General features: G+C 43.2%; 1 protein-coding gene across 2 annotated transcripts in view; it reads left to right on the top strand.

Moving 5' to 3' along the window:
* CACHD1 (cache domain containing 1) overlaps nt 1–13570 on the top strand; it is an 87838-nt gene that overhangs the window by 15389 nt on the left and 58879 nt on the right. For both annotated transcript variants that reach the window (XM_030953986.1, XM_030953987.1), the window contains exon 2: nt 13215–13277. In XM_030953986.1, coding sequence (XP_030809846.1) covers nt 13215–13277 — 63 coding nt within the window. The remainder of the gene's footprint in view (nt 1–13214; nt 13278–13570) is intronic.

Here is a 13570-nt window from a genome sequence, read left to right as displayed (position 1 = left end):
TGTTTCCAGCTCATCAGTGCTATTTCCAAGCATTGTTTTCTCCTCCTGAAGATTCCATGCAGAATATTTCATCTTCTTGCTTCAAATGAAGTGAAATAATCAGGGTTTTATCTCCTGAGTAACGGAGCAGCCTGATCTGGTGGGAGCTGTCCCTGCCCATGGCATGGGGGGGAACTGGATGAGCTTCAAGGTCTCTTCCACCCCAAACCAGTCTGGGATTCCGCAAATATCAAAGAAAGTTGTTTTTTTTTTTTTTTTTGTTAATTCAGGGGTGTAAAATTAACGTAAAATGAATCTTCAGAACAGGTGGAACAGCAGCTGATTAATAAGGGGGTTTGTGTTAAATGCAGCTTTGGGTTTTCTAAAATCAATATCTCTGTTTTCATTAGGGTTTTCTCAGCAGTTGAATATCAACTTTTAATTATAGGTTAATTATAACCATGCAGGCTGGGTGTTGTTGTTTTGTGTGGATTTGTTTTGGTTTTGTCTTTCAGGGCAGTTTTAGTGCTTGATCAGGATATGCCGAACTCTAAAAGCAAAACTAATTTTGCAACTTGTTAACTTAGAATGGCATTGACACTGTAGAAAGCACTTGTCTCATTGTATCCCCTCTCTCCACAAGGAATGTATCAAAATTAATTCAGGAACCTTCTTTCCCCCAGTTTCTTCTACACTTTGTTTCTGTTTTAGCTTCATTGTGGGAGTCCCCTGCTCTTTTTGATTAGTTAAATGAGAGGATCCAATCACTTCTGTAGAAGTGGTAGCTTGTGGTTGATAATGGTGGAAATTGGGCGCAAATACATTTTAAAAAATCCAATTAACATAAGCAATTAGTGATTGCTGTGTTTATCAATGAGCATACACTCCTAAACTGTCCTGAAGTCCAGTAATTCTCTTTTATTAACCCCTGACTTGGTGTTTAGGAGGGTTGGGTTGGCATTCCACGTTCTTTAGGTTGGGGCAGGGCTGACCTGCAGTAACTGTGAGCATGTGGGGCAGAGCAAACCCAAACACACCACGGGGCCTCTTCTGTGGGGATAATTGGTGTTTCCATGAGATAATGCTCAGACTGGGAACGTTTTGTGGGTGAGAGTGGGAGCACGTGGAGGAGGGAGCCAAGTCTGGCACGGGGGGATGAGGGGCTGCAGAGCCAGGAAATGTGGAAAAGACACTGGGAATAGGTGGTAGTGGCTCCTTGGGATTTGGAGATATTGCTACAGTGGCCACATTGTCCTTTTTACTTTAAATTTTGCCTAAATTCTTGCCGCTTATACACAGTAAGATAGAGGCAGCTGCTTCCTATTGCCACTTCATTCATCTGCAAGTGAGAAACAGGAGCACATCCCCTAATTTATCACTCTGATTTGATGTGTTATGAGGCACTGGAGAAAGGATTTGCCTTGCGTGGCTCTGAGAATTTTCATAATTTACTTTTTCTTCATAAGAAATTCAATATTCTTTCAATTCACTCTGACTCTGAAATTCTCACCCTTCATTTTCATCCTCTGTGTTTGTTTGAGGATGGACATCACTTTTTGGAATGTTTTGAACTCTTTTATCTCCTGATGCTTTTGATTTGGTAGCCTTGTGTTTGTGTCCTTGTTAGGAGTGAAAAACCAGGATAAAAGTCCAGCTGGGGAGGTGGGACAGGAGTTTTGAGCTGTTCCACTGTCTGTCAGTTCCCAATGCAAAAACTGCGTTGTGAAAACACACATGGAGTCTGGAAATTAAAATACAGATTCCATGCTGAAACAGAGACCTAGATTAATTCCTGGGTATTAGCAATTTATTAAAGTTGAAATTTATTCATTAATTTGTGAAGATAAATTATCACTATCAGCGTAATGAAAATTTTTCAGCCCATTAAGTCTTTTTTTTTTCCCCCCCCTCTCCACTTCCTGACAGTCAAATCCTGCTACCAGTGCAGGAGTAACTGTGAGACAACAGGAATATTCATTCCCTGAGTAGCATTAATCCACTTCCATTCTCCATTCAAAGCAGCGTTAATGCCTTTATTTCTCCTTGGAGCCTGAACTCACTAATCCCGATCCCAAAGTGGATTATGGTGTCGTTCCTGCGTGTTCAGACAGATGTGCAACACACAGATAATTGCACAGAAAGGCAACAGAAAGGGAATTTCTTTAGTTGCTGAGCTGGAGGTGGTCTCTATCCAGCCTTAAATCCTTAATTCAATTTCAGGTTTGCCACTCAGTCCTGTTGGCCTCGTGCTCAGAACGAGTTCTAATTGGAAAACTGCTTGGACTGATCCATATTTTATGTGCGTTGAAGCATCCTGGAGAATTAAATATGAATGGATGTTAGGAAATGTTGAAATATTATGAAACATCTGATTTCCAGTGCAAATATCTGCCTGGGGATTCTTGATTATCTTTAATGAAGATGACACTAGCCATGATCAGCACAAGTGCTTCTCAAATAAGAGAGCTCGTGGAAGGAAATCACAGCAGAGATTTGTTTGGAGTAAACGAGCAGCCTTTTCTCCAGAGATTCCAAAATATTTTATTTAGACAAAGCTAAACATGACTGGAGATTAAAAAAGAGGTTGAATCATCCTCTCCTGTTTTGAAAGAGAAATTGGTTTGTGCTCATTTACCAGGAGCAGTGCGTTTGCTTCGTAGTTTGTAAACGTTCTGTGAAAAAGCAGCGTGTGATAATATTTATAGAGGGAATGAAAACTAATAATTGCCTCTGTCACTGCTCGAATTTTAACAGTGTGTGTGCACTTGAGGCCTTTTTGATCTTTTTAATAGGTACAACCCAACTGGCAATGACATCACATCAGGAAAGGAATTAATGCTGCCACTGTCAACTTCCTGGGTTGGATTTTTTCTGAGAAGCTGCTTCCCTGCAGTTTAAATCCCTTTTTTACAGTAGAAAGCTGCTCCCACATTCTGTCGGCTGCCCTGTCCTCGTGATGTTGTGCTCTGTTGGCCAGAAATTGCAAGACTGTGTGGATGGGCAGGGTCCCAGGACTGTGCTTACAGGTGTGTGGCAAGATCTGCTGTGATTTAGGTTGCAGAACATGAATCTGATATCAATTTGAGATATTAATTCCATCCTCCACAGCTGGGATTGTGCATTTCTCAGCCCAGTCTCTTCCTGGATGTGTTTGCACTGAGGAGGTAAAAACAACTCAGAGCAGAGGAAAAAACAATGTTCCAAAAGAGCCCAGGCTGTTTCTAAACATCCTGAAAGCTGGTTTCTTTTTCCTCTTTGCTCTGCAGCTTTTTTGCATTGTGATTTTTGTGATTTCTCTCCCATCTTTTCCTCAATCTTTGATCAGTAACACTGACCTCATAAAAAGCCCCAAATGGGCAGTTTTTCCAAGCAGAGCTGAAGCTGCAGGTAGTGCATTTCTCCTTTGTAAACTTGAGGGTGCCCAGTGGGAAATGTGGGGTAAGCCAGCAGAACTCTCCTCCTGCAGTGACTCCGAGGATGTGAGGCTGGAATTTGTGGGAATCTGGGGGCAAAGAGCATCCCTGGCATTGAAATAACTGCAAAAAGCTCCTCCCCTGGCTAAGGAGGAGATGCCTGAGTGGAAACTGAAAAAATCCTGCCTAGTGACCTGAGGGGTTGTGTTTGCACAGGTGAAAAGCCTTTAGGGAGACTTTTTTGGGGGGCAGTTCTTACAAATTTCAGCCGCTAATTTGAGGCTAATTTCAGACACAGAAATCATTCAGGGCTGTTAATCAGAGCTCCTCAAAAGAGCACACTGTGATTTTTAAATTGGAGTTGAGTTTAGCTTCTTGCTACTTAGTGTTTGAAAGGTAAATATATTCCTTATCATTTCAGCACTGCTCATTTCTAGAAAGCTGGGATCATTATCTTCATTTAGGATAAATCATATTTCAAAAACCCCTCTCTATCCCTGTGGCTGTGGCGGGACCATCCCCTCCCCTGGGACCCAGAGCCAGGACCCCAGAGCTCCCACCCTTGGCTTGTTTGGAATACAGTGAGGGGGCAGGAATAAAATCAAATCCCTGCTTTGCACAACATCTGATGGTTTTTTGCTCCCAAAGGCTGGATGTTGAAATTCCTATGGGATGGCTGAGAAAGCACCGGGGCGAGTTCTGCTCCTCTCCTTCATCCTCGCCTTCCCTCATTAAATCTGGAGCTTTCTCTCCTTTTTCTGGGTTGGAATCCACACTGTGCTTGATTAACACTGGAGGTTTTGTTTGAGTTTTGGTTGTTGGTTGGGTTTTTTTTTTTTTTTTTTTCCCCCTCTTTCATGTAAATGATGTCTTGCTATTTTGCTTGCTTTTTCCCTTTTTTAATTAGAAGAATAAATGCTTGCATTCATGCACAAATTGCTTTGAAGTGCTGTAAGAATTCAATTCATGAGCTTCCTCCAGTCTCAACCTTTAATTTTTTTTTGCACACTGATAACATCTAATGGCTGTGCTCTTTCCAGGAGATTACATTTGTTTTCTGAGGGCTGCTCTGCCTCCTCCTGTGTCCCGAGATAATGAGTTCAACACGAGGGAGAAGTTCAGCAGCAGCTCCCAGCGAGCATTCCCAAGGGTTTGGTACTGGGAATTTTTTTTTGTGCTGGGCCACAGCTCCCTGGAAAAACGAGGGAGGGAACAGTCCCAGGGGCTGTGGGACTGCTCAGCTCCTTGGAGAAATGCTTGAGCACTTCCTTCCAGGGATTACCTTCTTTGCTTTATTTACCCAGGAATTATTTGCTATTTTGCACCTGCCTGTTGTTTTTTTGGGCTGCAGGATGCAGTTTGTCAGTGCTGTCAGTGTGTGTAGGGTGTTGGTGGTGATGCCTTAGGATTTCAGCTTTTCTGTTTTTCTGTATTTGTGACCCTGCAGTTCTTTAGTGCAGAACTCCAAACTCCATGTGCAGTGTGAGCTGCTGCTGTCCCATTTTGGGCAGACCCAACAATTCCTCTCCAGGCCTGGCAATCAGGGACTCCTCACTGTTTCAGGCCCCGAGAAATGGAAACAAAAATGAGTTGGGGGGAGCAAACTTGGGGTCAATGACTTCATTACCTGAAGCTGTAATTGAGAGATTAACCCCCAGTATGCAAATGGGCCAAACTTACAAAAATATGAAAACCTGTGACCCATGGTCCATTTTGGGTACAGCCCCTGGGGGAGCTTTGTCTACCCTAAATGTACCTGAGTTCTCCAAGGAAACAAATTTATAAGAATTGTGCTCTGCTTTGCTCCTTTTCCATCTTGTGCCTGCTCCTCATCTCCCCTCTGAGGCCTGAAATGATCCCATGGGATTTTGCCTCCCACAGCTGATATAGAAATGTTAACTGAGATGCTTTTGGCCATCAAAATTAAGATCAAACTTGAAGACCCCTCAGTAAATATAACCATGTTTTATTCCCTTGATTTTGTCTGGCCTGTGTTTTTAGGTAGCCCCAAAAAGGCATCAGTGGTTCCAGGTGGAATTCTGGCTCGTGGAACGCCAAGCTGTCAGATCCATCACTGTGCTCAATGTCTGAGTTCATTCCCCCCCTGTTTGGGGAGCAGAGGGGAAAAGAACCCATTTCCAGTGCTGGTGGATGAGTAATTCCCTTTTCATTAGCACTGAAGTGTGGCAAAATGGTGTTTCCTGGAGCCCACAGAGCCTCCCAGGGGATTTCAAATCCCGAGGTCAGATCAGTGCAGCTTAAATGGCCTCTCCTCTGCTTCTGGAAGTGTTTGGTGACTGACCCCCCTTTTAAATGTGGGGTCACCGCCCTGGGCTGGCCTCGTGTCCCCAGGGAGCTGCAGAGCAGCTGAGGTGGCACCAGACCTGCTGAGGCCCTGCTTGGCCAGGACACCTCTCCTGGTGTGTCTGCAGTCACTTTGGAATGTAATTTTTTATTTGAAAATAACTTTACACCCAGGGAGTGATTCATATAATTAATGCAAAGTGTTTTATCTTCTTGAGGTAGTTTTTAAAAAGTTCTTTTAAATTTCAAGTGAGAGATTCAACCTGAGAATTTAAAATTGCACAGATTTGCACGCCCTCGTTTCTGCTCAGGAAAGGAAGGGTGGGGATGATATCAAATATAAGTAATATACAAATATTCCAATGTACAAATATCATATAAAAATGATGCAGATGAGGTGTTTAAGCAGGTGACCTTAAAACTTCTGTACTTACTAATACAACTAATACTGTAAATGAAAACAACCTTGTAGTTTTTATTGCAGACATTGCTTGACAGGGAGATAATTATGTCCTGCCAGTCTTTTTCAGGTTACTGCTCATAAATTATTTATCTCTTGACAAAAGTCTGGCTGTTTTGGTGCAAGAACTTGCACATGGACTGCAGTTTGTGTTAAAACTTTGAACGTGGGTGTCTCTCCAAGTGCAGGCACGGGGAGACAGCTCCTGTTCCAGAGAGGTTGTAGGGAAGGCTTTTGGGACATTTATCCTGTGGATGCTGATGGTTTCCTGCTGAGAGATCCTGAAAAATTATTCTCTTGGACATTTAAAGCAAACATTTCTGTAATTAGGTTGCCATCAGCCCATTCATTTCATGCACAGAAGTTCAGCCCTGTGATTTATGATCTTTAAATCCCTGGATTTAAGGTTGTCTGCTTGGGTATTGTTTTTTCAAAGTTCCTGTGCTGCAGCATTTCTCCAAGCAAAATACTTAATTATGTAAAACTGATGAAGGAACAGTCACTTCTCTTGGTGTGTCTGTCCCTTTGTGCTTTGGGATTTTTTCCTGACTTTACTGTAAAATCACACAATCCTGCCTGGAATGTTGCATCAATTGATCCATGGTTTTTCTGTAGACTTGCTGTACATTGAATTCATGAGCAAATTGTAATTGCCCTTAAAGTGGTATCAAACCCTTCTGGCTCTAGGATTGCAGCTATTTACAAGTCTTGGGCTGCTGCTTAACATTTTCCCAATTTTGAGTCATTTTGACATGAGTTTGAAAGCAAACCAGAAAACTGAAACCCAGAGTTCTTCCAGTAGAATGAAGGCTCTGGTCAATGTTGCTCCTTTGAAATGCTCAATTTTAGGTTCTTTTAAGAGGAAAAGGAGCAACCAGATGCAGTAAAGTGAAAAGAGTTCACTAATCAAAATGTTCTCAATCTGAAAAAAACCATAGAAATAATTTAAGTTTTGTACTGTAGAGGCTGCAATGAGGACTAAGTGTAGGGAAAAGAAATCCAATGCCATTGAGAAGCCCATCTGCTTTGTATTTTAAGGGTTTGGTAGCATGACTTTCTTTTTTTTTGCCATACACATTGTCAGGAGAATAACCTTAGTCAAGTTACATTGGCTAAATGAATAATCTCTTGAACATGTGGAACTCATTTTCTTGGGGTATTTTCCCCTCTCACCCTTTTCCCCTTCTTCTTCTCTGCTCCCTTGAAAAAGAAGACAAAAAAACCCTGCTTGTTCCTGACTGCATTTTTTGGCACTTACTCAGTTTTCCAGAGTTTTCTCTCCTTGCAAATGCCCAGAGTTTTCCAAGGAAACAAATTCATAAGAATTGTGCTCTCCTTTGCTCCTTTTCAGTGTTGTGCCCACTCCCCATCTCCCCTCTGAGGCCTGAAATGATCCCATGGGATTTTACCCCCACAGCTGATATAGAAATGTTATATTAATGTATATTTATATATAAATATGTAAATGAGATGCTTTTGGCCATCAAAATTAAGATCAAACTTGAATTCCAGTTCTCCTGTGTTGCCCAGTGTATATTCCAGTGCTGCAGAAATGTGATGAGCTCCTGGTGGAAGGTGGTGGGAGCTTGAGCCTTTTAGGGATAAGACTCAAAATTTGGGAAAAGTCCCAAATAGGGACTTGGTGAGCAATCTTCATGAAATGAAAAAATGGGAAGGGAGATGATGATTTCCAACTTAAAATCTTAAATATTGGGGAATGTGTGTTATGATCCTGCAATGTTCATTGGTTCTAATTTACATAATTCTCTTTATTAATTAGTGTTCTAGCCTCTGCTGGTTATTGATTTCTCAGTTCTCATGCTAATTAATCCACATTTTTTGGTATTTTTAGTGTATTTTTCCCAGACAGGGAGTTCATAGCACGTGCTGATTATCTTTGTTAGGCTCTTTACCTTCTGCTTTCTGCAGCATTTCCTTGGAGGGATACAAAATCTGCATTTTAGGTGTCCAGTTCTCAGCCTCATCAGGGTTAGTTCAGCAAAACTTCAAATTTCAGCAATTTTCCAATCAAACTACAACAATATGAGTTTGAGAAGAAAGGTAGCTACATGCTGGCTAAAGTGGAAATCGCACTGCTCATGATTAATTAAAACAATTGATTAGAAAACTGAATTAGAGGCATTAATTAGAAAAATGAATTAGGAAAGTTCTAATTTCCAAGAGCCTGTGAAGGCAGGGACTGAGCTGAGCTCAGCATCACTTTTCTCTCTGATTCAGATGTCTGTGGCTGCTCCACAGATCATGTAATGAGAAAGAGCATTAATTAGTTAAATCCCTTCTGAAAACATGTTTTTTTTTTTGGCAAACCCACAGGAGGAGACGGGCATTTGTAGGGTGGTGTTGGGATATTCCTTTCAGATCTGTAGCAGCTGCCCTCGGTGTTCCCATTCCCCTGGATTTGCCTTTCCCTGTGTTTTCCTCCAATTCACTTCCATGTCTCACTGGAAATTCCTGGAGGAAAGCACAGAGCATGTCCCTGATCTCCTGGGAAGTCTCTAGTTAATGTTCCTTGGTTTTAGAAAATGGTAACAAAACAGAACACGAGATGGCTTCAGACACTGCAAAAATAAACTCCACAGGTTTCCCTGAAAACAACCTCGCTGGGCGAGCTCCACCAGGATTTGTTGGATATTTGTTGGCTCGCCACTTTTTAAAACATTAACCTTTCATGTAGGAACCAGACCCTGGTTAGGGGCTGCTTGAAGTTTACAAAGTACCACAGCCCTGCTGAGCTGATTCTGCCTGTGTTTTACACACCTACATTTTATTATTCTGTGTAACTTCTTTGATATTATTGATTTTTGTCATTGAGTCCTTACCCAAATATGACAGCTAACCGCAGTCCATGCTCTAAACCTGCAGAAAGGTGGGTGTTTTTGGTTTTTTGGGCTTTTTTTGTTTTTTAAATGGCTTGTATGGATGGTGAAGAGGCTTCAATATATTTACAGCTCAGTGGCTATTTTACTAATCCTGTGTTTGTTTTCCCTCATTCTCTTTGTCTCAAAGAAATGTTATTTTTGTTGTCAGGGAGATGGATTCGTGTCTTGTCTGGCAAATAAAGTGATGTGCAAATGGTTGAGTGCTCTGCAGAGCAGTTGGTGCCTGTGTTTGGTTGGGGACCTTGGAGATCTGGGGGTGGTGGATTTTTCTGTTTGTTCTGATGCTGTGCTGACAGTCAGACTGGGGCTTTTGGAAGTGTTTTTCTCACTGCAGTGCATTTTCATCCCGAGGGAACGAGCCAGTTAACATTTTACTTTTTATGCAGTGCTTGGTTTAGAGTCTTCTCCCAGGTTTAAAACTGAGTTGCCTTCAGTTTCAGATAAATAAAAGCCTCTCAAGTGAGGATTTTTTGGGACACCACAAAGCTAAACTCGAGCTTATCTCTGGCTTGGTGGGAAACCTGACTCCATCCCACCCTGAGATGAGGTTTGGGTGCTGGGCCCATCCATCACTGTCAGACCCCACCTGTGCCAGGCATTAGATGCTGGTGGCCCAAATCTTCCCTGTGCCAGCCCCCTGCTCCTGAATTCCTCATTCCTTCCTGATTCCTCTCTCTTATCAAATACTGGTCCTGCTGTCCAAAGCTAAAGCCAGGCAGCTGGAGTCATTAAAGGGTATATAGAGGTACCACAGAAGAATTCCCTAGGAAGCTGCAAGTGCTTTGACCCAGCCAGGTACTTCAAGAGCTTGGGAAAGCACGAGTGGGATACTTTGGGGATGTGTGTTTGGAAAACAAGCCTCAGCTTCCTCAGGGCTCCCTGCAGGCTCACAGGGCCACATCTCCTGGTTTTCCTGAGGAGCTCTCATGGATCCCTGGTGTGATCCCTGCACATACCAGGATTTTCTCTGTCTAGTCTTGTGTTTGTGTGGCCAAGCAGGAGGGCTGGGGAGGGTTAGGAGCAGGAATGGTGTGCCCAGGATTTGGGTGTTGCCAGAGGCCCCAGGGATGGTTCAGGGCTTTGTGCTCATTCCCTGGCAGCAGCACTGAGCCTGAACCTGAGCAGAGAGCTGCAGGTACAGCCAGGCAAGTGCTGTGGCTCTCCAGTGTCTGAATAGTTGCAAAAGAATCTTTAGGAAGGTTATAATAAGCTTTGAAATGGTACAATTAGAGAATCATCAGGGTTGGAAGGGACCTTTAACATCATCAAGTCCCGCTCTTGGCCCACCCCTACTGGAGTCATTAAACCACATCTCCCAGATCCAGAACTCCTCCAGGGATGGGGACTCCACCAGGTCCCTGAGCAACCTATCCCAATGTCTGACCCAAAAACAACGGAAAAAAGTGTCTAGTATCTAACTTTAATCTCCAGTCTCAGCTTAAGGCTGTTTCCACTTGTCCTCTTGCTGTTGTGGAAAGTGTCAGGATAAATCAAACTCCCCAACACTATTTTTTTAGTATTGGAAAGTAGACATTGCTTCAGTCACAGCACTGGGATAGTTCCACCTGGATGTAAAAATAAAGGGGTTTTCCCCAGTTAATTACTGCATACAAAGGCAAATGAAGGAAAATAAGGTGGCATTTAAGGATTTGTGTGCTGGGGTTTTGGGAGTGATGGTGGGGATGGAGATACTCCATGGCTGGGGCAGGAGCAGCTCAAGGGAAAAGGCTGAACCAGGGCAAGGGATGGATCCTGATCCAGAGCAAAGGCTGGATGCTGATCCAGATGCTGATCCAGCACAGCCTTCCCATGTTGGGAGGGTGAGTGGTGATGGGTTATGGCAAATAACGCCGGGCCAGCATCTCATTAAACACGTGTGGGATTGTTCTGTGAGGGAGCTGAGCCTGCTGCCATCTGCTCCCCAGAGCCAATTCAGCAAGAGGGGTGGGGAGAATAAAGTACAGATGCTAATGGGCTGTGTAAACTGCAGGGCAAGTTCTCCTAAATATTTAGACTGTTTTCCTGAGGTTGTGTGTGGGGCTGACTTTCTCTCTGCTCTGTGAAGTTCCCTCCACTTCATTTGGGGTTGCCACTTAGCTCTGATTTTCTGGTTAAAGCTAGGGCACTTTTAAGTCAGTGAAATTAGCTTAAAGATGTTTTTTTTCCCCCTAGGGTGGAATTGTGCCCAGGCCTTCTTGAATAGGGAGCAGATATCCCGAGAAGGCACTGGACCCAGGCAGGGGCTGAGCAGTTCATGTGTAGCCTTGGGGCTGGATTCTCAATCCTTACTCGATTTTTACTGTTGGTTTACTCATTATGTGTGTTTAGTTTGACTGAGGAATTCCTGCTCCCCCCTCTCAGCCATGCATGGTGCTTTTAATTAAAACAACAGAATATACCAGAGCATTTTAAAGAAATTAACTAATTCAAAATCAAGCAAAAATAGGTTAAAAACCAAGCCAAATAAATTCCTGCTGGCATTGTGACTCTTACATAACCATGGGTGATGTTCTCTGGCATTATTTTGTGAGTTCATAAATGGGCTGCATGTGAAAAGGGTGCAAGAAGGGTCAGCTTTGTGTTAGGGACAGAAAGCTCCATTCTCAGGAGCTGACAGTTGATTTCCTCCTCGTTCCTTTTGATGTCTGCACACTAAACGCTGCGTGGACAGAAAAATTCAATTCATTTAAAACATTTTGCATCAAAATGACATGCTTTAATGTATTTCCTTCTGATGTTTAAGTTATCTTTTCATCTCATGAGGGAGGGAAGAAAAAAGCCAACATGTTTGTAGTTAAAGTACCCAGGCAGAACTTTAAACAAAGGTCTCGATGAAGTCTCGATGTACAGGCAGCTTTTAAGAGTAGAAACCTTTTTTTTTCCCCCTCCCCTGCCCCCCCTTCTTGGCTCTCTGAGCCTTGTAAGCCAAGGAGATTTATTGCTGCCCTTCCAAATGCTTCTTCAGAATGAAGAGTTCACATTTTTGAAATTCCTCAAGTCCTCGGGAGGGAGAGGGATAAGGGGAGGTGATGATGGGGAGCACACCAAAGGATTCTCCAGGCTGCTTTTGCTGCCTGTAACTGTGCTGGGAGGGAATCAGCTGAACCTGCATCAAAAGAACTCTTGGAGCTGTGGACTCCAAGAGTTGTCAGGGAGATGAATTTGGATGAAATTGCAACTCTTTAGTAATTGCAGTTGTTAGTGCTGATAATGCAGGCCAGGGTGTTTAGGAATCCCTGTCCTTGGCCAGATGTGGCCACGTGTGTGACTCAGCACTGACAGAACTGGGGTCCATCCCCTCTGTGAACCCCCAGCTCTCCTGGAGAAATGCCTTAACAGCCTAAATTACCTCCATTTATTGCTATTACAGCTATTGATACCGCTGATTGCTGTTCAGAGAACAAAGGAATATTTTAGGGATATTGTGCATTTTCCACTGTCCCCAAGGGGAAAGCTGCCCTTGGCAGTGAGGAATCTTGGAAGAGAAGCTCTGGTGATCAGGCAAACCTTTTAGTAATGCTGTTGGTGTAACCCCAAATCTTTCCAGTCTTATTTTTCAGTCTGGAAGCAGAATATAACACAAGGTGCTGAGTGTTTTTTCCTCTGTGTCTGTAAGCAGGGATGGCATTGTGGCTGTCACCTGTCCCCCTGGGAACTGAGCTTTCCACAGCAGGACACAGCTCTCACTTCTATCTTCTGATAAATCTCTTTTTTTTTTTGCTATTAATGAGGTTGATCTGGTTGCGTTCAATTTGGGTCTCACTTGTCTCTTTTCCACATATTGAATTTGTCTGAATTTGGCTCCCAGCCTCCCATGTTTTAGTTGGAAACAAGCACTTTTAAAAGTAGTTATATTGAGTTGAATGTTTAGCAAAAGAAGGGTCGTAGTTTGCACGTGGAACTATTTTTAGCACCTTAGGTCAGTTTGGTAAATAAACAGATGTGTGGAAAAAACCCTGTGATGTCTTTGCCTTCCAAAGTCAGCCTCTGCATGCAGATCCCACATGGAGCATGATTCCCTTGGGAAGCCTGGTGCTGGGAGGGTCCCCAGGCCCTTCTCTGACCCCATTTCCTCACCCATGCACCCTTTGGAGCTGCTTTCCTGGGGCATTTATGGCAGAAAAGCCTCTCACACTTCCTTTCTGGTTTTTCTTGCAGAGGATATTCAACTCCTTCGTGTACACAGAGAAAATATCGAATGGAGAAAGCGAAGTTCAGCAGGTGAGTCCAAAACCCCTTCACCTCCATTGGCAGAGTCAGCTCAGGGAATTCTTTCTGTCTGCATTTGTGGCCCCTTCCCAACCTCACATCACAGCCAGGAACAGGATGGAAATGGGAATGGGTGCATGTGCTGATGATGCTTTTGAGAATTTTGCAAAGTTTTTCCATTGCTTGGTGTGGGTCTGTCCCTTGGAAACAAAATGAAGTAGCTCCCATTAATTGTCAGCCTTTCATGTTGGAAGTGTCTGTCTTTAAATTTCAAATTCAAAGTAGACCCATTAATATTATTATGA

Source organism: Camarhynchus parvulus, chromosome 8, assembly GCF_901933205.1.
Source record: "Camarhynchus parvulus chromosome 8, STF_HiC, whole genome shotgun sequence".
Lineage (NCBI taxonomy): Eukaryota > Metazoa > Chordata > Aves > Passeriformes > Thraupidae > Camarhynchus > Camarhynchus parvulus.
Note: the sequence above shows the minus strand (reverse complement) of the source record. Positions and strands in the feature narration are given on the sequence as shown.